Source organism: Toxotes jaculatrix, chromosome 23, assembly GCF_017976425.1.
Source record: "Toxotes jaculatrix isolate fToxJac2 chromosome 23, fToxJac2.pri, whole genome shotgun sequence".
Lineage (NCBI taxonomy): Eukaryota > Metazoa > Chordata > Actinopteri > Toxotidae > Toxotes > Toxotes jaculatrix.
The window spans coordinates 10,160,104-10,185,770 of NC_054416.1; the positions used below are offsets into that span (position 1 = coordinate 10,160,104).

The 25,667-nt window shown below is 41.4% G+C and overlaps 6 protein-coding genes across 8 annotated transcripts in view; 3 read left to right on the forward strand and 3 right to left on the reverse strand.

Moving 5' to 3' along the window:
- LOC121176690 (sodium/calcium exchanger 1-like) overlaps positions 1 to 2,650 on the reverse strand; it is a 98,236-nt gene extending 95,586 nt beyond the window's left edge. Inside the window, exon 1 of the mRNA XM_041030731.1 lies at positions 2,535 to 2,650. The gene's annotated coding sequence lies outside the window, so the exon portion shown is untranslated. The remainder of the gene's footprint in view (positions 1 to 2,534) is intronic.
- Positions 910 to 5,281, forward strand: badb (BCL2 associated agonist of cell death b). The gene is made up of 4 exons (XM_041030737.1): positions 910 to 1,063; positions 1,829 to 1,981; positions 2,555 to 2,775; positions 3,063 to 5,281. Exons 2-4 carry the CDS (start codon positions 1,837 to 1,839, stop codon positions 3,198 to 3,200), a joined length of 504 nt encoding a protein of 167 aa, XP_040886671.1. The 5' UTR covers positions 910 to 1,063; positions 1,829 to 1,836; the 3' UTR covers positions 3,201 to 5,281.
- A 209-nt stretch (positions 5,282 to 5,490) lies between these two features.
- Positions 5,491 to 9,142, reverse strand: zgc:101765 (uncharacterized protein LOC450036 homolog). Of its 2 annotated transcripts, none has more exons than XM_041030733.1 (6): positions 8,961 to 9,142; positions 8,037 to 8,347; positions 7,493 to 7,638; positions 7,130 to 7,269; positions 6,855 to 7,013; positions 5,491 to 6,731 (listed from the first exon to the last, which is right to left on the reverse strand). In XM_041030733.1, the coding sequence occupies exons 2-6, from the start codon at positions 8,285 to 8,287 to the stop codon at positions 6,552 to 6,554; spliced, it is 876 nt and encodes a 291-aa protein (XP_040886667.1). In that variant the 5' UTR covers positions 8,288 to 8,347; positions 8,961 to 9,142; the 3' UTR covers positions 5,491 to 6,551. The 2 variants fall into 2 exon arrangements, with proteins under 2 accessions (XP_040886667.1, XP_040886668.1); XM_041030734.1 differs by having other exon boundaries at positions 8,956 to 9,142.
- Positions 9,143 to 10,523: 1,381 nt separating this feature from the next.
- On the forward strand, positions 10,524 to 15,473 carry LOC121176692 (membrane-anchored junction protein). 2 transcript variants are annotated; one of them, XM_041030735.1, is made up of 8 exons: positions 10,524 to 10,600; positions 10,790 to 10,865; positions 11,121 to 11,231; positions 11,537 to 11,556; positions 11,716 to 11,840; positions 13,500 to 13,566; positions 14,519 to 14,700; positions 15,183 to 15,473. In XM_041030735.1, the coding sequence occupies exons 1-8, from the start codon at positions 10,526 to 10,528 to the stop codon at positions 15,220 to 15,222; spliced, it is 696 nt and encodes a 231-aa protein (XP_040886669.1). In that variant the 5' UTR covers positions 10,524 to 10,525; the 3' UTR covers positions 15,223 to 15,473. The 2 variants fall into 2 exon arrangements, with proteins under 2 accessions (XP_040886669.1, XP_040886670.1); XM_041030736.1 differs by having other exon boundaries at positions 13,503 to 13,566.
- Positions 15,474 to 18,821: 3,348 nt separating this feature from the next.
- Positions 18,822 to 21,471, forward strand: gpha2 (glycoprotein hormone subunit alpha 2). The gene is given in 4 exon segments (XM_041031409.1): positions 18,822 to 18,914; positions 20,713 to 20,845; positions 21,093 to 21,277; positions 21,367 to 21,471. Coding segments are annotated over 4 exon segments (516 nt in total).
- A 1,369-nt stretch (positions 21,472 to 22,840) lies between these two features.
- LOC121177225 (glycoprotein hormone beta-5-like) lies at positions 22,841 to 25,570 on the reverse strand. Its single transcript, XM_041031463.1, has 3 exons — positions 25,491 to 25,570; positions 24,287 to 24,488; positions 22,841 to 23,181 (listed from the first exon to the last, which is right to left on the reverse strand). The coding sequence occupies exons 2-3, from the start codon at positions 24,485 to 24,487 to the stop codon at positions 22,993 to 22,995; spliced, it is 390 nt and encodes a 129-aa protein (XP_040887397.1). The 5' UTR covers position 24,488; positions 25,491 to 25,570; the 3' UTR covers positions 22,841 to 22,992.
- Between the last annotated feature and the right edge of the window lie 97 nt (positions 25,571 to 25,667).

Sequence of the window (25,667 nt, forward strand, 5' to 3'; positions counted from 1 at the left end):
CTGTTAAATGCTACGAATGGGTGCACACATGGCTTTACTCTGTCTCACACACACACATACACACACACCACATACAGATTAAAATGGATAATAATTGTATGGTTCTCAAACTGCACCCAAATCCAACCAAAAGGAGAACTCCAGTGTATTATTTCTATAATCCTTCCAAAAATAGAGTTCAGAAGAAGCGTGCCTCGACAGTCATGTTCCAGAGCGGTTCCACTCATGGGTACATGGTTGCATGAAAAGCTGACTGTGCGGACTTCACTTTGCATGTTTGTCTAAGCTGAGGAACTCACATTAGCTCTGTTTGGATGCACTGCATTAGAAGAAGCTGCATGACGTCGCCTCAAATACATGACAGCAGTTTCAGGGAAAAAAGAAACAGAAAGAAAAAAAATTGAGAAAGAAACAATAGAATAGAGGAACTCATTGTTGCTGTGCTTCCTCCTTGGTGTCCCACAAATATAAATCAATTATAGTTGCATGTCACGTTCACTAAGAGACAGTTTAATCAGTACGTGTTTACACTTGCAGGACAGCTGCCTTGGGTCCCGCCCTCTTCTTATCAGGCTCAACATCTGCCAAAAGCAAATCTCTCATAACTGTGGTGTAACACAGGCCCTGCCTTTCCTTTCAACTTACTCTGGATTCACCTCTGATCCTTATTTTTAAGGATCTCTGCAAATCCTTTCCAAAAACAAACTAAGGATCCTCAGGACTGTGGGATTACAACTTAAGTGTAATATCTAGACCTCACCACTGATAGCTATGCAAATAGAAATACTGTCTTACAGGCAGTTTTACATCCTGCTGCGCCTCTATTCTGCACCATACGGTGGCCCGGTAGGACAAACAAAGCCCCAGCCCAGTCCTAGCTCGCAACAGTGACGTCAGCGCGCAGCGGCGGTGCGGTGACGCGCGGCGATTGGACGAGCACAGAGCTAAACTGTATTGTACAGTAAAAAGACAAGACACCGATAATAACAACAACAGCTGCGGCCGCATGAGGCTAACTAGGGACACACTGGCACTTTTCGGGCTCACACCATAAAGATTTCGGGTAAGGAAACGTATTCATAACGATCTTTCCACACACACGATGCTAGCCAAGACAGCCCCGCGGCAGCTGCCGCCCTGTAGGAAGTTTCTTTTGTCCTCTTGAGTCAACAACAACACAACAAGCGAGTGAATGTGTTGACCGGAGGAAAAGGTGTGCTGGCTGGTTTAATAACAGTGTAACAACCAGTCGTTAATGATATCAAATACGGGTCTATGTTGTCAAAACAAGTCGGTTATCTAGCGGGTTGTTACAGTGTGAATACCTTTGGACCGGCTAATATCAGGGACAGCACAGAGAAACAGATAGCCTGCTGGGTGTGTTGCATAGGGGCAGCATCAGCGATGCAATGGATGATGCCATTTTATGATTCTTGAATAATTAGCTTATGTGCTAATTGACAGTAAATCGGTAGCACAGCTGTCACGTAGCTACTTTTTTTTGCACCCCACTTTCTATGATAGCTCTTTATCATAGAGATGGACAGGAACCCATGTTGTTTTGGCCAGGTTGTTTGTATGAACAACATGCTTTCTGTTTCCGGTTTCACCTATCGAGGTCAACACTGTTACTAAACCACATACAGTAACAACAAACAACAGTACAGTAACAATAACAGTGAAACTCATTAACACTGACGAGTGTACAGTAAGAAAATGCCCATACATGGATATGTATGGGCATTTCCTTGTCTGCATTGCACAGAACTCCTGGGTTTTTACTGAATCACTGCTTCTGATTTTTTTTTAATTCATCTTTCCTTTCCAGATGTCACAATGGCTGCAAACTTCACTATTTCAGACAGTGAGTCAGAGCCATCGGAGGAGGTAGAGGAAGGAGAAATGAACCAATCCTCAACTGGGCAAGAGCAGAGGATTCCTTACCGCCACACCCTCACTGTACCTGAGCTCAGAGTACCAGGTAGGAAACCTCAGAAGATTATGAGTCGAGAGGGACTCCAAGTACACATTGCTTTATTACTGCATGTACTTTTCTGCCTGTTACTGGGAGCATTCAGGTTCATCTAAATTGGTTCAATGTTTATTCTCTGCTCCATTTTCATTTTCTGTACCAGCTACTGTAGTGTGGATCCTACTGTTGTATAAAAGTGGGAAAATAAAATTAATATCAGCGCATCAAATCAAATCAGCAGGCATTCATCATTTTCAAATTTTTCAGTCTATTTTTTCCCCACAATTTCTTGGCTTCGTCTCTCAGGCCTAATTTTGCAGACATTTTAAATCTGGCCTTTCTCTTGTTTCACTATTATGTACTTTAGGACATTAAAATGAGATTTCACTGTAACCTGTTTTTCATTTAAAAAGTCCCTATTCAAAGCAGTGAAGAGGGATGTTATTTGTATGTTAACCTCACAGTTTGACATTTTTGATCACAAGGAATTCCTCTCTTCTTATTTTACTTCCTTTTTGCCACCTTTCCTGCACTTTATGTTAATCTTAAAGTAAAATTTTACCTTTCTCACTCCCAACGTAGCAACCGGTCGACTCAGACTGAACTCAGAATCCAACGCTTCTACTGCCTCCAGAGACGAGGAGCTCCTGGCCAGGGGGGAAGAGGAAGCCGGTACGCCCACCGACGGAGCACCGTTCCGTGGACGATCCAAGTCAGCTCCCCCTGCTCTGTGGGCAGCCAAGAAATATGGCCGGCAGCTTCGAAGGATGAGTGACGAGTTTGACAGCCTGCTAGACAAAGGGGTGAGAATGAGGGGTCAGAAGATGGATGTAGGGTTTAAAAGGATTTTTAAAAAAAGAGAGATCACAGACTTTCTAGACATATTTGGTGTAGGTGACAAAATAGGCAAGTATGACAACATTAAAATTATTAAAAGGTGATGATAATAGATGCTAGTGGTAAGATAATGTTATGCCAGGATGTTCTATGTGTACTTAATCCACAGGGAAACAGGAACTCAAAGTTGCCTTTTCCTAGTTAAACAGATTGGTTTATTTTTAACATACCACTCTGTCTGTATTTCGTGCAGGAGATGAGGAGGGTGAAGAGCGCTGGGACGGCCAAACAGATGCACCACTCCAAAAGCTGGTGGAGCTACCTCTTTAGTCACCAGGAGACAGAAGGCGAAAACAACCACCACGAAAGCCACACCCACCGCACCGAGTAGGCACTGAGGGCGACAGAGGAATCGATGGGCATGAGAAGAAAGCAACGGGGAAGCCAAAACAACAAATGTGATGAGAACTATGAGACCTGCTGTGAGTAGGAACAGAAGAAAGGTTGGTTTGATCAAAAAGAGAAATATCCAAACACAAAGGCATGGCCAAATGGAACAAGCTGTTATAGCACTGAGGTCCAAGCTTCATGTCATGTCATTTTTACGCATCACTGGTAACTACCTTTATAAAACAGTTTTTTTTTGTTGTGGGTTGTGATGTAAACAGCACTGTTGGGCAGCTCACTGTGAAATGGTAACAAGTGAGACAGGCATGAAGACAGACTTTTGGCTATCTGAACCCCATACAGTGGATAGAAGGATGGGCCAAGAGAGGAGAGATTACCTCTTTAAAATGCTCGGAAAAAATACAACAGGCATTTTTGAAAGGTGACCACTCAGTTAACAGATGCTTCGCATTTCAGTTGTCTCTCACATCAACACTATGCAATATACTGTAGATGGAGAGATAAATATACTGAAAACAAAACACCTGACTATTCGAGGCCACCTTGAATGCTGTTAGAACTTCCTTCCTTCCTCATTTTCTTGGCGAAATCACAGTTGTCAGTGTGTTACTAATGCTTGTTTTGCTCCAAAGGTTTGTGCTCGAGTTGCACAAACTCATGGAGATCACTGTATTGCGTGCCAAAACAATCTTCAGGCAACAGAGGAGAGAGCATAAAGAAGGAAGGATGTTTTGAAGTATTCAACTTGAGGCCTTTATCCAGTTTCCACTTCTGCTACCTGCAAGCCAGTACCATTAAAACCACTGTACTAGACTATCATTAACTACTTTGTATCTCAAATTTATCAAAAGAACAATCTTATACAAGGACAATCTCTGACAATGCAGAAATAGTATCTTTTGTACAACTTCAGGGTTATATTATATCTGAAGAAAATTACATTAAACATACATATAAAAAGCACAAACCAATATGAATCTATCTTTTTAAAGCCTTGGATGAGCAAAAATTAAAACAGACTTTGTCATTTTTATGTGTAAATATTTTGTTAATATTTTATCAAATGGCATTGGAAGGGGATTATAAGCAACGTGGTTTAGCCAGAATTTAATTTTACGAGTTCCTATTTTATAAGGTTACCATGCTGTTTAAGAAGTGGCCAACCTAGCAATAGGCACTGTACAATCCATGGCTGTTGTGATAAATGTTATGTGCATATTTAAAGATGTGGGTGGGGATGGACTAACTGCTGTACAAGGAGCCAACACTCTAGCCTTTGACCCCATTTACTCAGCACCCAGTGCATATAGAGGACGGATTTAGAGTCCAGTCCCATGCAAACACAGGTGTAAACCACTGAAAGGGTTTAAACTAGATTTTTCCAAACTACTTGGGGGAACTTGCTCAGAACTTGTTCAGGAAAATCAGTTTCCAGTCCTGTCAGGTTTCTGTATGCATTTGATTAAATGTGTTTTTCACTTTGATCTGCATTGAGGTGTGAATAAAAAGGGGTTTCAATCTATTAAGCCGTAGGTCTAGGAGTGCTGATCTAATGCTAAATTTGCTATTTATGTGTTCTGTTCAACTTGGCACATAATACTCACAACACGACCTTTATGAAAGTTGTTATTATTCATATTAATCATTACAAACTTAGATCAGCACTTCTACACAGCTTGGTAAATGTGATTCGGCTAGTTGTGATTTGTTTATCGATATGTGATTATTGAAAATGGTAATAGGTTTGTTCTACTTGTGTCTTATTCTCTTCCTCTCGACTTTGAGGTGGGGTGAGTTGTGAGGTGCTCGGGTGTGCAGGTCGAGGGCTGCGTTTGTATCGTCTCTAAACTATGGCCAATTTTTAATCAGAGAATTTCTGCCAATCTCAATGACACAACCCTTTTCTAAGATTCATATAAATCTACATACAATGTGTTTGGTAACAGATGATAAATTGACTGAAATGTTTTGGCAGCCCTTTAAAATGAATTAATATCTGGTATAAAGCTCCTCACTCAATTAATACAGTTATACTGTGCTGTTAAATTTTAACTACATACTGCTCAAAAAATAAGAACGACTCCACTGTTTTGTGATATGAGATATCAACAGGGAAATCAGGAATGAGTGTTTAAGTAACTGTGCTGTCATTACAAATAGTGCTTTACCTTTTAACGTCAATGCTGGTAGATCTACCCCACACTTTGACACAAGTAGTACCGTTGAGTCAGCTGTAAGAGAATACGTGCATGGCGTTGTAAGCTTGGGGCCTGATATGAATGCTTTACACTCTCTCTCTTGAAAATAAAGTTCAGCTGGAATTTAAAAGAGTTTAATATTATTATGAACTGCCTTGAACATGCTGTAACCTGTGATATGAATCCACATAACCAGCCTTGTCTGTTCACCCAGTTTACCGCCTTAAACTTTACAGCTCGCTGTCACAGAGTACGCTCAAGAAAAAGCACAATAACGTGGACGTGCGTTTGCTGTCACAGCTGCAAGAAAAACTATAAAACTGCTCAGACAGATTTTGGCATGAAATGCCATTTCAGCAGAAGTTATGTGACCAGTCACTGTTGTGACTTTTAAACATCTGTGAGAGTGAACACACCTCAGAGGAGAATCCTGCCTGGGCACCTGGAGTTTTGCATCCATCCTTAGTATTACTTGAATCTGCAGATACGTGTGGAGAAAATTGAATTTTAATATTTCTTTTTTTTTTTTTTTGCTCAGTTCTTTTTCATTTTTTTAATGACTTTTGTAAATGTATTTTCTCTACAGCTGTCAAACTTCTGGTATATGCTGTCCTGAATAAATAATTTTAAGAGTGGTTTTAAAGTGAATCTCGTGAGTAATTCTTTAACAGTCTACAGTGCAGAGGAAGTTGGGAAAAGTTTGTTCACTGCGAAACTGTTGTACTTCATAAACAATTCAAATGGAAAACCCATGATATAAAAGCCAATAAAACACTTTGTGAGAGCATTATGAAACAGTATGAGGCAACAGATAATGAAGAACACGAAACTAGTTTTAAAATGATGGCGCAATGACATTGATTTATAAACAGAAAAATAGTATTTGGTCATTAGACAACAAACCTGGCATATGGGGCACAATAAACAAGGTAACTCAGGACATTCTGCCTGAATCCTCTGTATATCAACCCCCATCTTACATAAATATATTTGTTATGCAAGTTCTGCTGGACCCAGAAAAACTTGAGCTGAGCTGCATGTGTCAAAACTCCTATTCCCCACTTCCTCTGCAGTGGTTTCCCAAATCTGCATTACAGCAGCCATAAAAAGACACATGAAAGACACCTTGTTGTCTATCAAGCTACTTCTGAAGGATCCCAGCAGTACTTATGCCCACAGTCTAAAGCTGACAGTCCGTCCATGTCTGCGTCACTCAGTGTGAAGTCAAAAAGCCTGGCGTTCTCCTGTATTCTGTCTGGATTTGAGGACTTGGGGAGCACTGGGACACTCTGCTGCACCGCCCAGTGCAACAGGACCTAGAGATGAACAAAAGCACTGAAAGTTTTCCAAGTGTTTGTGCAAAAGTGTTTACTTATTGAATACTGAGTAAGTGATGCTGGCCCAAAAAGACATGAATCCAGATTTGTGTATGTGTTTACCTGTGCAGGTGTGCGTCCACAGTTCTTTGCCACCTCGATAACCTTAGGATGACCAATCAGCTCTCCTTTCCCTAAAGAGGAGTAGGCTTGGAAACAAACTCCATACTCCTCACACACTCTCCTCAGCTCTGTCTGGCACAGCTGTGGGTGAAACTCTACCTGAAAAAATAAAGCAGGCACAACCTCTACATTTGCTTTTTCAAAAAAATCAGGCTATTTTTTTGCTTTTATTTATCCCATGTTATCTACCACTCTTTCACTCTCCTGCATTATACCTGTAGCACTGCAGGAGGGATTTTGCAGCTCTGTATCAGTTCTCTCATGTGTGCTGGTGTGTAGTTGGACACTCCAATGGCCTTCAGCTTCCCCTGGGCATGCAGCTCCTCCAGTGCGGCCCAACTCTGAGCTCGGTTGCCTGGAATCAAATATTAATTACCACCTCGTCATTGCTGTTACACGGGTGCAACTGCATTGTAGAGGAGGAATGTGAGAAGACAGGTTCAACCTTATCTCTTAAAAATAGTAGGGCACTTATTTTTAACATACTTGATACTTCAAATGCTTTACATACACAACGTGCACAGTTGTGTATGTTTTTGGTACGTAAAGGAAGACCTGACTTTATCTGAACTCTTTACCTGGGTTGCGTTGATCAGCCACGACCAGACCCTGTGTGCCAGGCCAGTGGATCAGGTAGAGGTCAATGTAATCTAAGTCCAGCTGCGACAGGCTGTGGAGGGCTCCTTCCATGGCTTTCTCACCCTGATCCTTCGGGCCCAGCTTACTGCATTGAGAGAGAGAAAGTAAGTATGCTGAGGGGAAGAATTTGCATGTGTACCGTACAACTAAGTCTAACATCAGCTTCAGTGCCCTTATAAGGACTCATGTGATGTTGGTGTGACACTGAAGCCCTTAGAGGTGTGCATAGTTTATTTTACTCAATAACAACAGTCAGATAAAGAAAACATTTAAAGTGAATGACAATATTGTGAAGCGGGATCACGTAACAAGACAAATATTCCACCCATATGTTCATCTTTCAGCTTTAGTCAAGCTGACATGCATGTTCATAAACATGATGGAACAAAAGACTCTGCCTTATGTACTGTAATAACCCAAAGGTCACTTATTTACTTAAAATCAGGAGTCTTGAGAAAAGGCATATACGCCCATATACATCACCTGGTTATGAACACATCCCCTCTAGACAGGCCGTATTTGGGCAGGAGCTCCCTCAGTGCTCGACCCAAGTCACCTTCATTCTTGTAAACTGCTGCACTGTCAAAGGCACGGTAACCAGCAGCTAAGGCAGCATCCACAGCCCGGTAGACCTCCTCAGGACCCCACAACTTGTAGGTCCCCAAACCCAAAAGGGGCATTTGAGCCCCCGTATTTAGGAGGACAGAAGACATGGAGGAGGGTGAGGAGGACATCTGGTCTGAATGCCACCTGTTTTCTTTCTATGTTGTTTGGACTCTTTAGGCTACCCAGCGCTGTTAAAGAGGGAAAGAGAGAAATAAATGGGAGACTGTCTTGAGAATGGTTTGGGACTGGGACTGCACAAAGCAGACATGTGGACAGGTTTCACTGATTTCTGCAGGTTTTCCATTAGTGTTCTCCCCAGTTACAGAGGAAGGGAGATATTAGCGTTAGCAAATGAATACCAATTGTGCAGACAGTCACAATGAAGCACAAACACTGTTACAACATTGCGGTTTTAGAACACCAGAACATCACAACAGAGCTATGAGTAAAAACCGCTGCTGTATCAACACGCTGGAAGGTCACAATGTAGCTGCTGACCACAACGTTGCACTGCAAGAACGCATTGTCACAAAGAAGCACAAACATTGTTACAACAAACCTACAATGATGCCGTTTTAGAACTTTGGAATGTTTTCCAATACGTTGCAGTGTTGTCACGTTTAACGTCACAAACATTTACACATTTACACGCCACAACAGAACCAACAATGATGCAAAGAACTTTGGAATGTGACAGCTACATTCATTAAGACGGGAACGTCACCGTTACATAGTGCAGCGAACTGAGTGGAAATGCCATTAAATAAGGATGCTAACGTTAAAAATGAAAAAACACCTCACCTTTTAGGTCTTTTGAGTTGAATTCTTTATAAGGAGAGTTTTATAAATGGACAACGGCCTGTCGTCTATTCTCACAAACACACACACAATGTTATGACTTAAAAAAAAAACACTACTACTCTAACCGGTGAGTTAAGATTAAGCAAAACATTTGCAGCTGCTGCTCTCTGCCGCACCGCACGTGGCCTCCTGACAGTCATGTGACAGTTTGGGCGGTTTTACCGTCGCCATAGTGACACCTTCTCTGACGCCGCTGATTGGAAGAAGATTTGGCTAACCCAAGAAGGCCCAAGTGAGCGGAGGGCGGGCATTCTTCCTTCCCGGCGAATCTCGAGGCGCGTCGAAGTGTATGATTGACACGGTTTTAACTGTTGACGTCCTCCTGCTGGGTGAACGTAGGCCTTCTGGACAACATAGCAAATTTATGCTCGCCATTTTCTATAGACATTACGGTAATTTCGAGACTACAGAGCGAAAGGGGGGGGGGGGGCGAGCTTCACTAAATACAACTCTGACAGTTGTTATTACAGGAGTAAAAGGTCCAGGTTAAACTGAAGCTGAATTGTTTTTCGTGCTAGCTAGCTACATTAATCCAACACTTTAAAAGTCGACATGTATGCTAACATGTTGTATTCACCTTCTAAACAAAGCAATCTACCATTGCAAGTGATTCATTTGTTTATTTTCTTGGCCAAACCTCCAGGTCAGCCATGACTCTACAGACCTTCTCCTTCCCTTTCCCGGAAACTCGATTCTTCAAAGCTGGTAGTTTCATCTACAAGTTCAAGATCAGAGGAGGCAGCAGCTATAGGCAAGACAGAAATAGCATATTATTTCACAACTCCCTATTTTTGCCTAATCAAATATTCATTTAACCTTGCTTGTCACCTGTCACCTATCTCAAGACAGTTCCAAGTGGAAAGCGTACAAGGCCAAAGATACTTTGAGAAAAAAAAAACTGAGACTAGGCCCTAGATTAGAGCAGCTAAACACATGAGGAAACAGAGTAGAACAGCACAAGCTCAAAATCCATAAGCCAAACATGTACCAGCGAGATAAAGTCATTTACTCACTGGTTCCTTCCATTCTCCCCTTACCCTTTCATCTCAAGATCCAGTGCTAAAACGGTGCAAAACGTTCCTCAGTCTCAGAAGCAGTTCAGGTTGTAGCTGAAGCATTGATCTTTTTTCCTCCTCTTTGACTCCATTCATTTAACACTACTGCCTACATTGGCTACAGTTAAATGTTCTGATGTGTGTTACCTAACTTTGTCTTATTTTGTTTCATCTGCAAAACAGAGGATCTGAGGCTCCCACAGGATCTGTCTGCCTTTATTCAGAGCTGATGTCCTAGAATAAGAGTCCTGACTGATCCCTGAATGCCTTCAAGCTGTTTTTCCTTGTGACTGAAGAAGTCTCTTTTTATCTAACTATATCTATGTTTTTGACACTCAAGGCTGAGCAGCATTCCAGTGTTTTCTGCTTTCGCTGATGGATACAGTGCTTTATATTGTAATCAGCGTTGCAGCATTTGAAAAATGGTTACCAAACTGCTACTACAGTATAATGTGTTTAATATTTTTCATTAGTGGAGAGGAGGTGATGGCAGGAAACTGCTGCAATCAGGACCTGGAACTGGAGGTAACTGTGAATACTGCTCCCATACTTAGTCACAGTCATGTCAGCATTCACATTTTTGGTGTTGACTCATTGTTATTCACACTAGTTCTTGTTAAATTGTCTATTGTCACAGTAAATTGATTCATGCTAACCTCTCATTAGTCATATTGTTCCTACTCTCTCTTCTTTGTTCTTATTCTATGTTTTCAGGACATCATCAGAACTGTTCTTGGCAACCTGGACAATCTCCAGCCCTTCTCTAGTACCCACTTCAATGTCTTCCCTTGTATCCCCCCCTCTAATTTCACCAGTTTATTCATCCATCAGTGTTTTTCTTTATCTGTTAGCTTTCTACCTATTCCACTATTCATCCCTGTATCTATTCTGCATATCCCTTTACGGTACTTACTGTGATACATGGGAATACAAAATACCAAACAAAGAATACTGCTTCACATACCGATCATGTATGTGTACACTGCTATGTTAAAAGTGCTTTTTCTAAATTATTTGGCTGTATTTCTTTAACTGTAGCTACCAGATAAGAAGCAGTGGGAGGGATTATCAAAGGTGATGTGCACACACGATGAGAGGAAGCTGAGAGCCTACCCTTTTATTCTTATTCTGTACCTGGAAAAAAACACACAGAATGGTGAGAGAAAGTGCACAGCTAATGCAGCTGCTGTGATGGCAGACAGTATTCACCAAAATGCATCCTGTACTTGCAATCCATTACATTTTATCAATAGAACCTGCTCCTGCTCCAAAATCTGAGGGGGGATCTCAGAAGTGCATCCTTCACGTTTGTTCAGCATAAAAAGCCCTGGTAAAAGGTGTAACCTGTGGGATACAGAATAGATAGTGTGAACTTTGGTAGAAGGCTCATCAGACAGACAGACTATATACACATTAGACATAGTGATGTCTCTCACATACTATGTTTACATTTTATTTCAGGAAAACAAGCGAAGAGTCCAGTGAGTATTTGTTCTATTACTCACATAAAAAAGTAAGAATACAGATTGTACAGATTATTACAGAAAGACTATTTACCTGTATACTTTAAAATATAACAGCGTAATATAATACAATCAGACACTAGGACTCAAGAAATGACCATAGTGTGTGTTTTCTAGGAGAAGGAGATAGGGCAGCACTTCTCTGTTTCTGAGCCCCTGTCAAAGCGCTGTAAGCGAGATTCACCACTAGAGGGCACCATACTAAAAGACTTGGAGGCTGAAAGCAAGGTTCCTATGGTGGGGTGAGTGCTCTCTCCACTAATGTAGACCTAATACATATAATTCAGCAACCTTAAGAAATATATATATTCGTTTTCTTAAGGTTGCTGATATGCGTGTGCGTTAGAATTTTAGATCTTATCTATATCACCCTCACTTAAATTCTCTTCTGTAAAAGTACAACATTCAGAAATTCAAAAAAACAGAGAGGTTGCTAACTGACATCTCTAGACAGGCTCTTCAACAAATGTAGGACACATAAAGCCTCTCTCTCTCTCTCTCTCTCTCTCTCTCTCTCTCTCTCTCTCTCTCTCTCTCTCTCTATCTATCTCTCTCTCGCTCAGCAACATGTAGCATAGAAACGGCATCTTTGTATCATCATATCTGTAATAACTGTTGCTGTAAGACTGTGACAAATAAGTTTTTTGGCAGCAGAAATATAGCAGGCATTATTCACTTCACCCTGAATGATAAAGTGTTTAATGTGCCATGTTGACAAAAGTAGGCAGCTGTCATTGCTTATTTTTTTTTTCATTCTTCTTCAGTGTGAACAGCATGTATTGTTGTAAGGGTGTTGATGTGCCACTTAAGGTGGCGAGAGCAAGAAGAGGAAGCTTGTTCACACTAGCATCACACACACACACACAGCCGTACACACATTGTGTAGAGATGAAAATGAATGTTCCTGTCCATAAAATCACTAAGTTCTGACAACCAGCCTGACTCACACACACACACGCTCCAGTGATTCTTGCAGTTATGAAACAGACGAGAGGCAAACGGGCGCCACCTCAATCACTCTGACAGTCAGATCAGTAGGGCGAAAATTATTATTTAAAATGCACACACACACAGTCACCGGCCTAAATGCACACACAAACAAGGTCTTGTCCTCCACTTAGTTTGTGTTTAACTTATGTAAACAGAATTGTCTCCCTTGTTCCTTCAAACTTGAGGAACACACACTCAAATGCACAAACTGTGTAAACATCCTGAACACAGCAGGGCCTCAAGCATCATTAGCGGTTCACAGGAAATCAAGTTTCACTGAGCAGCTCTCACTGAATTACATTCACCACATTGACCATCACATGAAGGTGTCCTAACAAAGGTGCTACACATGGACAATCAGCGGTAGGAAATCAAAAACACACAATTACTCCACATATTTTTTCAGTATGTGAAGTATAGAGTAAACTCACACACATGGCTTTTTCCTTATGTGTTTCCTCTATTCTGAGAGGCTTCCAACATACTGCTTCATCACTGAAGGCATTTGTCTGTCTATGAGTGGGTGACTACATGATGCCCTGGAGAGACAGATGGTTTGTTTTTGTGTTAAATCTGTTGTAAAAAATGGGAACAGAAAAGAACGGATTACAAAGAACAAGTGTGGATGCAGAACGGACAAAAAGAGACAGCTTTGTGTTCTAAGCTGCAGATCCTTATCATTGTCTTGTCTGCAGTAGTTGAAGATACACGCACTAGATAACTCCCCTTTAAAAGGCCTCCTTCTCCCTTCTCTTTTTTTAAAGTTATATAGGACCTTACATTCACTACAGAAACATAAAGATGCTAACAGAACTCGAACCTAAACTGTTTTAAGAGTTCATGAGGAAATCACTAGTAAACCCACACCAAGTTAACAAAAGTAATTGTTCTGTGGATTGTCCAACTTTCAGCAGGCTGCACGTGGACAATTCAAATGCAGAGGGAGAGGTCAAAGAAGATCCAAGACATGTTGACAAGGTGATACTTCTACAACTGGTTAACTGATTTGTCAGTCTCTTAAATGTCAAATGAAGAAGTCGATTGTTTCAGGCCACAGTTCTTTCAAATTAAGTGAATCCAACAATTCATCTTCCATTTTCAATCTCGTAACATCCTTTCGTTTCCTCTCCATCGCATACACTAGCACACACACACACACACACTTGCAGCATCTCTGCCTTTATTGCAGCCCCGGGCTAACATTAGCGCAGACAGGTAGGATAACAAGTGTGATTAAGGTTAATAATAGCATTACATCAGACAAAGAGTGAGACAGAGAATGTACATGTTTTCGGTGTAATTGTGTGTATGTGAGAGACTGTGTGTGTCTCTGGTGATGTGCTACAGTAAAACAACAAAGTCTCAAAACTACCCTCCGTCCCGCTCTCTTCTTGTCTGCGGCCCTTCATCTCAACTGATCCTCTTTTTTTTTTTACACTTGTCCACTCTGACATTTCTTTCCACCTCTTCCTTCTCTAGCTTTGCCTTTTTTTCCCCCCACGTTTGTTTCAAGTGGAAAAAATGATTTAAACTAATTATGTCAGCCCATGTTATTTTATTTTCTTAACACTGAGAAGAGGAAGTGCCAATACAAGTCTACAGAGCTTTAAAAAGGACTGAGTTTGAATATTGTGGTGATCTCAAGGTGATTTTTAAGAGTGTGTCATTCTTGCACAAACAATTACAAGAGAAGAACAGTAAACATTGGGTAAACTTCTCCAAATCCAGGACAGAGTCACATTAGCCTAAACTGATATCCAGGATCCAGGAGTAGTGCTACACTGACTTCCATGTAGTGGAAGTGTCAAACCCAAACATGGCTTTTTCTAAGGAAACCTGTAGCCCCACATAATAATGTGATTAGTAAATGAAATGCTGACTCTGGGCATGTTTTGCAGTCGCTCTAATTTCTTTTCACCCTCTGCAACAGAAAGGGACAGAGGGGTTTGGCAAAGCCCAGCTGAACTCAGGTGTCAGCATGATCAGAGGAAGCGGGAGTCCAGGTGAAGTGCAGCCAGGGACAATGCAGGACATGGGAGAGGAGGACGGAGAAAATGAAGACTCCGTCTCAGGAACACCTGTGAGGCCAGGGATTCTGACTCGATTGGCCAGGTTAGTATGGACAGCACAGATATACTGGTCTTCAACCTGAGCAGCCAGTTTGAGAGCAGCCACATCACCAGCAAATAGTATTTCACCTGCATCCTTCAGACAAAAGCAGAAATGTTAACAGAACAGCAGATCAGTAAATCTGCACAGAGCAGGGGTAAGACTCACCTGTGGAGCCACAGGAGAAACAAGAGCTGATTAGTACTGCAGATCTGCGAGGGGAAAAAAAGTTGTCAGAGATTAAAATGGATTGGGGAAATCCAGTTAATATGTGCACAGAAATTACAATATTCCTGTGAAATGTCTGTCCAAACAAGCTGAGACACTAGATGTCCTTAGGCCAAACAAAAGACTGACAAAAGTAACTCCACGTTGAACGAACATGTCAAACAATCTTGCAAATGTGTCTTTTATGGTAATAATGATATACAGTAGCAGCTTAGTGGAATGACTAGAACAGGCTTTTAAAGTCTCTCTCTTTGCAGCCATATCTTCCCCTTCTCCCTGTTCTTCAAAGACCCCTGAGAGCTGTGTCAAGGAGACTGGAGGGTCTTACTGGTTCCAGTAGAGGAGTCTCACTGGGGTTTATCTGGTTAAACTTCTGATCTGAGCACAAAAATGTGTTTTGATTTCTTCAGGAAGTACAGTTTATAGATTTGTTGCTTTTCTTTTTCCTTCATCCTGCATTGATTACTTTTTAGACTGTTATGTGTCTTCAGTTGTTTTTCAAGTCATTTCTGTTCTTGTATTCTTATCACGTTAGATTTTCCATTACACTGACTTGTTGTAAGAGACTATTGTTGACTATTGTTGTAAAAAACTATTACTGCAGAGGAGTTAGTTTTACACCATGTTTGTGTTGTAATGTAGGCAAATAAATGTCCTTACTTCTCTGTTTCCTTTTCCCTTCATGGTTGTGTTTTGTTTTTTTTTAAATTTTGTTTTACACTGTTCTGTGAAGGACTTGAATTCTCCTTCTTTGAAGGAGAATTCATGATGGTTCCTGATTTACGTGCATATCTGATTATGTGCATCTGCACTAGTTGTGTAAACAGTCTGCATCAGCATCTGCATGAATCATGTTTTTATGTTTCAACACAATGAAAATGTGTTTTAATCCAATCATTGTGTGAACGTGAACAAGCAAGTACAGTTAAATTAACGTGGTGAGATCTTTGCTCAGTGTGCAGATGAGTTCACAAGAACACAGTCCGATGGCTTTACTCTGGTAATTGTTGTAGACAATGCTGACTTTCTTAATATTTCCACTCCTTTGCGTGTGTGTGTGTATGTGTGTGTGTTGTGTGTCCTGCACACACCTTGAGCTTCAGTGAGTACCACCTTGTGGAAACTCCACTTTCCTCCTGTCAATCTAAATTAGCTACATGTTCTGTGTGTGTGTGTGTGTGTGTGTGTGTGTGTGTGTGTGTGTGTGTGTGTGTGTGTGTGTGTGTGTGAGTGTGAGTGTGTGTGTGTCTGGATGCACGTGTCCATGCCATGCTTGCGTGCATGTGTTTATATATGGGGGTAAATGGGTCAACTGGACTCAAACATCGTCTTAGAAACAGGAAAACTTTGCCTAATCCTCTCCTTACATTGTCATAGAGCCCAAAATAACACACACATAATTTATCTTACACTCACATCTCCTTACACACTTTAACCACACACACAATATCTCGTCAGACATCATGATACAAACATAGTATCTAAAATAACAGACGCACAGTTGTGCCAACCCTAACTTCAACTCAAACACACACACACGCATCAAACACTGCGGCACAGAGAGATGCATACTTCATATACTTTTAGTCACACACTGACACACACACGGGCAAATGTGCGAGCACACACACACACACACACTGAGATTAAAATAACAGGGCAGAAGTGGAAGCGGACACATTAATGATATTATAGTTATTCAAGACGCCACAGTTTCCACGGCAGCCGAGACCGACGGGGCCACTGAGCGATACAAACATCAGTCACCCCGCTGAGTCACACTAGAGTAATGTGTGTGTCTGTGTGTGTGTGTGTGTGTGTGTGCGTGTGTGTGCATTTCAACTACAAGAGAGTCTCCAGTTTAACAAAGTTCATTCATGCCTCTCTCTCCTGATGAGGTGCTGTGGCCCATTCACATGTATAGTCTCTCTCTCTCTCTCTCTCTCTCTCTCTCTCTCTCTCTCTCTCTCTCTCTCTCTCTCTCTCTCTCTCTCTGGTTGGCATGGAATCAGATGAAACACACACTGCGGCCGTCCATGCTACTTACAGTCAACACACTAATAGTTTTGTGTGTTTGTGTGTGTGTAGGTGGGGGGTTTAGGTGATGATGTCACACATTCCGTTTTCCATTGACATAACTGGATTGGGAATGTTTGGGGTAGAGGGGCCATAAGATGATAATTGTGTTTTCCTTAGAAGGTGTGTGTGTGTGTGTGTGTGTGTTTGTGTGTGTGTATGTGTGTATGTGTGTATGTGTGTGTGTGAAAGTGCAGTACTGGAAGCCTATCCAGCGTCTATCCTGTGCTAGTAGCCAAAACACTGCAACCTGTTCTTAAAATGCTCGGACATTGACCTGCAGATGACACTCATTTCTAGAAAATTCCTGCAACAGACTGATTTCAGTGGAAACAGTTTGATATATTGATTTCTAAAAACTCTTGTGCTGCTCCATGAAGACCTGCTGAGTCTGATTCAGGATAATGTGGAGCTGTCCTGCCCAGAGAAAAACATTAGCTTAAACAATGATGATTACTGCATCTGGACTCCAAGCCAAAGCAGCTGAAGATGAAACAAAATCTAAGTTTGAATTATGTGCTCTAGTTCACCTGCAGCTACTGTTTTATGAATTATTATTGGTTGTGGTCATACTGTTTAGTGAGTTTCTTGACTTTTCGAATCACTTCTGTTGGCAGATTAAGTTCTGTGAAAGACAAAGACTGCCTACATCAGCAGTGATTCCCAACTGAGCCCAAACAGTCAAGGAAGATGTGGAAAAAACTCATCAAAAAACCAAAAGTAACCTCTAAAATACATGGACCCCCTCCACCGACCCACCCACCCCTCCTCCTCTGATGGCCAAGTAGCTGTTCCAGCAACTACGACGTTGTTCCTGAAACCCAATTTCATGTGGAGACCCACCAAAAGAGAACAAAGGGAACCCATTTTGGGTCTATGGCAACACTTTTAAAGAACTAAAACACAGGAAGAGAGCCAGAGACACTCATCAGCGGTCTGATGTGGTGGTTTGTGTCTCTGAAACGTAGAGATACTGCTGCAACAAACCATCTACGAATTACTTTACCCACTGCAGTTTGGAGAGGCTGGTTGCTAAGCTGACATCCTCTGTTCAAGACGAAGAAGAAGAGAAGCAGAGCCAGGCGTTCCCTAAATATACGCACACTGTGCCACACACACACACAGACACACACACAACACACACACACACACACACACACACACGACAGAGAGAGAGAGAGAGAGAGAGAGTTGACCCAAACCCACAATATCTTCTGACCCGACCCTGCCCTTCCTCCTGCAGCCACAAATGGAAAACCCAGATGGACATTGTGTGTGTGTGTGTGTGTGTGTGAGTGTGAGTGTGTATATGTGTGTGAGGTCATTTGGTTTAGTTTATTAGTTCAGTTGTAGTGTGCAACACTACAGGCCTAGAATATAATTTTTTTGTCTGATTTTGCATGCGTACACATGTGCTTTAATGTGAACATGTGTGTGCGTCTCCTTGCATGTGTGTGAGGTAAAGCTGTGTGTGCTCTTACTATTGTGGTAGTGCGCTGATGGAAAACCTATCTAGTTTTCCTCTGTGTCACAGCAGCGGTCCCCCTAAAGGTTTAAAACAGAGTGTGAGGATGGGGAGGGTGGAGGGATGCAGAGATGTGAACACACTCAAGGAGAAAGACAAAGAGACGATTTAGGTGATTTTGATGTTTCCAGAGAATTTCACGTGGATTTTTTTGCACAGGTAGAAGGAGTGGAGAAGAAAGACAAAGAGGGACCTGTAGGGAAAAAAAAAAAGAAAGATTCAGACACACTCAGCTCTCTAATTGTGGGTGTGTCCAGAGCTATAAGTGCCTTACCTGTGTTACTTATAGCCCTGCATGAGGCTCAGAGGAGACACACTCACACACACCTGTCAGCCGACACACCTGCCCTGCACTTGAGAAGCTGCACTCTCCACTCTACGTCTTCAGGTAAGACCCAGCTCATTTTCACACCACGCTGGTGGAATAGACTTAAAAATTCTGTTGTTTGTCTGCTCGATTGTTGCTTTCTTATAGATTTTAGATTGCATTTAAAAATTGCACAGCTCAGACCAAATTGAAATGTGAATTTAGTGGGACATGCATGTTTAAACCCATCTCACACTTTTCATTTTAATTGTGCAGACTTTGGTAAAATGCCTGGAGCCTGGAGTTTTTATTATAAAATTCACCAAAATTCAGCTGATCTGTATTTTCCTGAAAGTCGTTTTGTAAAACTAAGCACTAAAACTAAGCACTAAACTTGTTCTGATTTATTCTTAAAAACTATATCAGACCCTATGGTAAAAATAATAGATAAGTCAAAATGTAAAAATTTTGAGTCTTTCAAAGTGTATTTTTCTGTTTGTAAAGCTGTACATATTTTATGCAAAAAGGTCAATAGCAGTTGTGCAGATGGGCCAAACAGCATTCATGTAGCATCAATTTTAAGTTTTATTGTTTGTATTATATAAGACAAACTGGTCTGCTGCAACTTCCAGGTCAGTGCGTGCTCAGTACACGCTAGTACTCTCACCTGCCAAATGTGTATTCTCAGCAAACAAACAAAGCTCTGTTCAGATTTTCTTCCTTTTACCAAGGGTGTATGACAGTTCAGATTTATCATCATCACTGATCACACGTTCCTTTTACACTTTTTTACAGGCTGCACTGGTAACATGATTCTGATTGTTGATACAAGACGTTAAAGGATATGAAGTTTTCCAGGGTGTATACATTCTGTAGGCTGTTTTGGTGGTCTTGGACACCAGCCCTCCCACTGTCATTTCCCAAAGTGGCATGTAATGTATTACAACCCACTTTCCTCAAAGACAAACCAAACCTTCAGGCGTGGAAACCCCACATTAGAGGAAAAAGCCGGGCATTTCCCCTGCCCCACTAGCTGACATGGGGTTAATGGCCTCACGCGCACACAGTCACACACAGTCACACACACAGTCCTGACCCGTTAATTTGGTCGTACCAGCAGCGTTAATGGCGTCCCTCAGGCTGTTCCAAAATCACCACAGCGGCGATTCCCAACACTCCTGTCGGAGGGAAGCGGAGCTGGAAAGAGCTGCCATTTTAGAGGGCAGGGGTCAGGATCACCAAACTCACTCCCAGGAAAATATGACATTATTGTTTACACACGTGTAGGAGTGTAAGTGTGTGAGGGGGGGCTGTGAGCACATGCATCCATGAACTCTCAGGATCATGCATGTATGTGTGCACATAGGACATATGTGCAAAGTGAAGACGATGTACATTCATATACTGACTGTGAGACTGCAGCTGTGTGCATAGTTATGTGTACATTTATATGAGTCAGTGAGAGATAGAATAGTGTACATACATGTGTCAGCAGGTAGCTGTTAAACGAGGCAGACAGAAGGTAAAGACAGTACTGTTTTTGTTCACATTAGCTGTTACTCAACTGAGCGACACACGCAGGCAGACACGTAGGATGGGAAATCACCTTGGGTAGATAAAGGGCACCGCCTTGATTTGAGGGCAAAGTTCAGCAGCAGAAGATCACCCCAGGTTGAGACTTGGACTTGGGTGTATGAGAAGGTCAGGGCTTCTTTGGTGTCCTAGGTTTAGAAACCAAATTAAGATTCAACCAAAAACAAGTTTTACAGCACTGCAGTTCTGTACTATTCTTATTAACATGTCAGAATTATTTTAATTAATTCTTTGATGTGATTTTTCTGGAGTCTCACAATTATGTTGTCCTGTTTGGACCCTCCAGGCCGCCGTCCAGATGTCGCTGTGCATGACCTCACACCTCTGCCTGCTGGTCTTACCAGTGATGTCACTGCTGCTGTTCTTCTCTCCTATCGGTTGGAGCTATGACGGGCTCACCCCCGGCTGTCACCTTCATCGTGAGTTACACACAGACAGTAAAAAGTGTTTTAAAAATCACTCTCAGCGTCAGATCAGCATCTATTGACAGGAAGCAACAGGGTTTATGGGTAATGTGGTCTTGAGAACATTGTCTTCAACAGTTCTTCTAGCTGAGACCAATAACCTTCACTATCTGTTTAGTGCACTGGTGTTATTAAGTGCTGCATCTCAAACACACACACACACTCACAAAAGCTTATTCCCTGTTGTTTCCCTCATGTCCAGCCTTCAACGTGACCATCCGCAGTGACCGTCGCAACACATGTAAAGGCACCCATCTGGTCTACGCCTGTGTGGGCTACTGCGAGTCCAGCGCCTTCCCTTCCAGATACTCTGTGCTGGTGGCCTCCAACTTCACCCACAACATCACCTCCGCTTCACGATGCTGCACCATCAGCAAGGACGCCAAGGTGAGGAGTGGAGGGAGGCGACAGGATATGTACTACAACACTGCGTTTATTTTTTTTTTCTTCATGGCCTGTGGTTTGTTTTCCAACAGGTCAAAGTTCGCCTGGAGTGCCCTCGTGGTCGTCACCATGACGAAATAGAGATCCTGACAGCAAAGGCCTGTCGCTGCGACATGTGCCGCAAGTCCCGCTACTGACACATCAAGACAGTTTGCTTTGTAGTAAATGTTCACCAGGATAAGAACCAAATTACAGTTAAAATGATTGAAATGCAAGATTTTCAGTGATGCACCAGTAACTATCCTTTGTCTATCTATGACAGCTTGTTTTGAATGTTGAAGAAAATTCATTTTAACATTGTAATTGAAAACAAATTGACCTACCACAGTGTTACTGTCAAATCCAGGATGTCCTTCATTTGTCTTCTGTAAGAATGAAAGGAAGATGAAAATGATCCATAGATAGAAAGGTTTCTGGAGAACCAAATGTCCGACTAAATTCTAGTGAAATTTTCCCAGAATCAGTCTCCCAGTATTTTAATATTGAAATGCAAAATTCACTTTTATATGTGTACAGAGATGCGCTGTTTGTGTAAGTGTGTGTGTGCATGTGTGTGTTTGTTTCTCTGTGTAAAATGTGATATAAGGGCTGTTCTTCTTGAAAACTTGATTGATACACATTTGTGTTAAAGGCAGTACAAACCATTCTGTCACACAAACTGAACCTTTTTTTTATATTTTGCTTTGAGGCTTGGCAAACACGTGATTTACTGTAAGCAGCTAGAAATAAAAAAAAATAGTCATTCTATCATTCATACTTAGCGACTCAGCAGGAAGTGTAAGTACGCAGAGACTTATAATCAAACTCACTGGTTTCACCTTCCACCTTCTATATTTGAAAATGATCAAAATGAATGAGAACGTTACAGTTGAAACAGTTAAATCATCTCTTCATCGACTTGTATTAAACAAAAACAGTCAGTATATTGTCAAATCGACATAAAGGTCACATAAATAAACGGTTTCAATCTTTGCAATAACCACTAAACATGGACGAGAGACTAAAGAATGTACAAAATTTATTTATATTTGTGAATTTGAACTGAAAGACATTTTGTAAATAATATCTATTGATGAAACCAAAGAATGTTTGAAATATCAATTAAATGAAAAAAGAAAGAATGCACTGTATAGTTTGTGATGAAATCGTATTTCAATAAATTTCTATTCCGCAGCTGTTAGTGGTTTACGTATTTGCATTTTTCCTTATTACCATAAACTGCACTCACCAAACATGGGGCTCCTGAGGGTCTGGGGCCCCAGTCAGTTGCCTGCTTTGCCCGGTTGATAAAGTACAATAGTTGAAACACAGAATATTTGTCATGCTAACCTTTCTGATTTTAGATTTTAATCAGAGCTATTAATGAAATGTATATGTAGGAATTATACACTTATAATAAAAAAGGGCCCCTATTTGCATGTTTTTAAACTTAGTATTGTTAACATCATGGCAAAGAATTACAGAACTCATATTTTAATTTTCTTTTTCTTAGTTTATTTAGTTTTTTTGTTTCTCCTTTCGTACATACATGCGTATACATGCATACACAAATGGTCTTCAGTTTACAGGAGGGCTTGTTTTTAGGTTACTCCATGTCCAGTATCCTTCCCCTCAGAAAGTCTCCTACCAGTCAGTGAAACACTTGCTAACACTGTCCCTCAGAAGCTCTCACACTCTGTGTCCTGTGTGGAGCAGATGGCACAGTGGCAGTGCAGGGCCATGGGATAGTGGTAGAGAGACGAGACATTGGGCTGGCAGCCCGGCAACCGGGCGGTCATGTGGCGGGTACGGCTGTACGTGCACACACGGTGGTGTCGCTGGATGTGGGGGGGATCTGGTACTGGTTTCTGCACGGTTTACAAACACAGATACACACATACAGAACACAGGTTAACAACAAAGTTCCCGTTATTTGTGTTACAGGGTCAAACAGAAACCCAAGACTGAGTAAAGTAAAAGAACTCCAACACACCAAGTGGATTTAAGCTCTCAGACAACAAAAGTCACAGGTCACACACTGAATGAGTATGGATAATGCTAATGTTTTCTGTCTTAGTTGAAGTCACACTTAAAAATTTGGAGGTAACAAACCAAAGGAAACCTGGGGGATCACAGCAGTTGATGGGACACCTAAAGCAGTGTAGGTAGGACTGGACTGTAACTGACACCCTCTACAGTTTTGTCTTTCTCAGAAACCTCTGATATTGATATAGTCTCTCTTGCTCTTTGCAACATCAAAGACCCAAACTGCTTTTTAGAACGTTTGTCCACATTTTGTGAGTATGAAGACACGCTGATTAGTTTGATTTTGAGTGTAACAGTTTATTCTTGCCTTGGAAATGGGTACCTTGCCAAAAACTCAAAGTTCTCTGAGCTTTCAATGACTGCACAGTCTTCTGTGGAAAGTCCCAGGAGAAGCTAGCATGTGGGCCTTGGGTTTTGATTTTTTACTGATTGAGCAAACTCTATTGGCCATGGAGGACTGTGAGAAGCAGTTGAAACCTTAGAAAAGGTTTTTTTTTGTATTTGTTTTGTTTTGCTTGTCAAGCTTCTTGTTCAAAGTCTAACACTGAGCTTCTGCCCTGGGGACTGAGTCAACTGCTGCTGATTCAGAGCTCTTTCTCCGCTAAAGACTTTGAGTTCCTGACCCACTAAACTTTGGTTTTTCAATTACTCTGAGGTGAAATTTGAATCTCTCCAAACTAAAACAACTCCAGTAAAAGTTCCTCCCAACTTGGAGGGATCTCAGCATCTTTCTTGACAGTGACATATGGGTCAGAGCTGAGAGTGGGTCATCAGGCTGCTTATGGTTTGGGTTGAATTCCGGGTCATTAATCATTCATTCGAGGTTTAATAATTCCAGTATTATGGAAGCTTTCAGAAAGAGTATTTCTGCAACAGCAATTTAGCATGTGTCTTTCGTGTGTGTGTGTGTCTGTTTATGAGTGTCACCTCCCAGGTGTGGCAGCGACCCCAGCAGGCCTCCGTGGTGATGCGTAGCCCCTTGCAGCCAGGTTTCTGGGCCACAAAGGAGAACTCTCGCACCGCGCAGCCTCGGAAACCGTGGAGCGTGGTTGTCACAGCAACGCACACCACGACTGCCTTGGCAACCAGAAGGAGGAGGAAAGAGAGCGATGTAGAATGGAGATGCATGCTGGGGATGATGGATAGAAAGTGGAATAAAGAAAGAGGGTTAAACGAACTTGAGCAACTTTGCTGTGCAGAATAATATTGTTCAAGTTTTTATGTCCATTATTTATCAGCTACAAGTGAGCTGCCTGATACAGTGAAGATATTGTTCTTTAAATGATATCTAAAAATAAATCATATCTTTAATTCTTTAAAAATGTTTACATTGCTAGTGAGGAAACAAATATTAAGTAAAAAGAATGTTTTCATCTGTGCATTATTGGCCTGAAAATATAAACTTAAATATCCAGTTTGGTTTCTTAAGATTGATAAATATTTACATATAGGCAATCTATTGCCAATAGTTCACATGTGAAAGAGAAGGTGAGCGGTACAGTGACATGCAGCATGACTCACGCCTCCCTCTAGTGTCTATTCTGGCTACTGCAACCAAAAGCACCACTGACAGATAAGCTGTAAAAAGCACTGACTGGCAACAGAGTCAAATCTGATACTCTCAAACTAAAACTAAAGGAATAAAGACAGAAGCAGGAGACAGGACCAAGTTAAATGGCAAACCTGACCTGGGAGTTACTTCACTTGCATGAAAAGTTCTTCTCCTTTAGTTTGAATCTGAATTGAGAGTAACTTCCCTAATGCTATTTGACACATCTGCCTAATTATTCTGCAGATTTTCAAGCAAATAACTTAAACTGTACTAAAACAACCTGAATCACATCAGCTCAGCTAAACAGCAGAACATTTCACTAGCTATAAGAAATATAACACTGACATAAAAATACTTAACACACATAAACAATAACTTCAAACTGAGTTCACTGTAACTACAATGACTATGGGCTATGAATGTACACTGACTGTGATTTAAAACAGTCTACTGACATAATCATTTATACTTTCTGTTGCTAAATCACTTCAAAGCTTCTTAAAATGAACTTTTAGTCTAAGTCTGTTGCTACATACTTGCCCTGTCTTAGTTAATGTACGTTTAAAAAACACCTTTTACCTTTTCAGCTGAAGATCTTGCAGAGATTTGAGCTGCTGGACTCCTGTGTCTCTCTGGCCTGACAACAACCAGTGAATGGAACCAATCTGTCCTTGTTGTTTTTAGAAGGCCGTTAGGGCGGACGGACACTCTGACATCATAGCAATTACAATGAAATACCATTAGAGACCCCAAGCC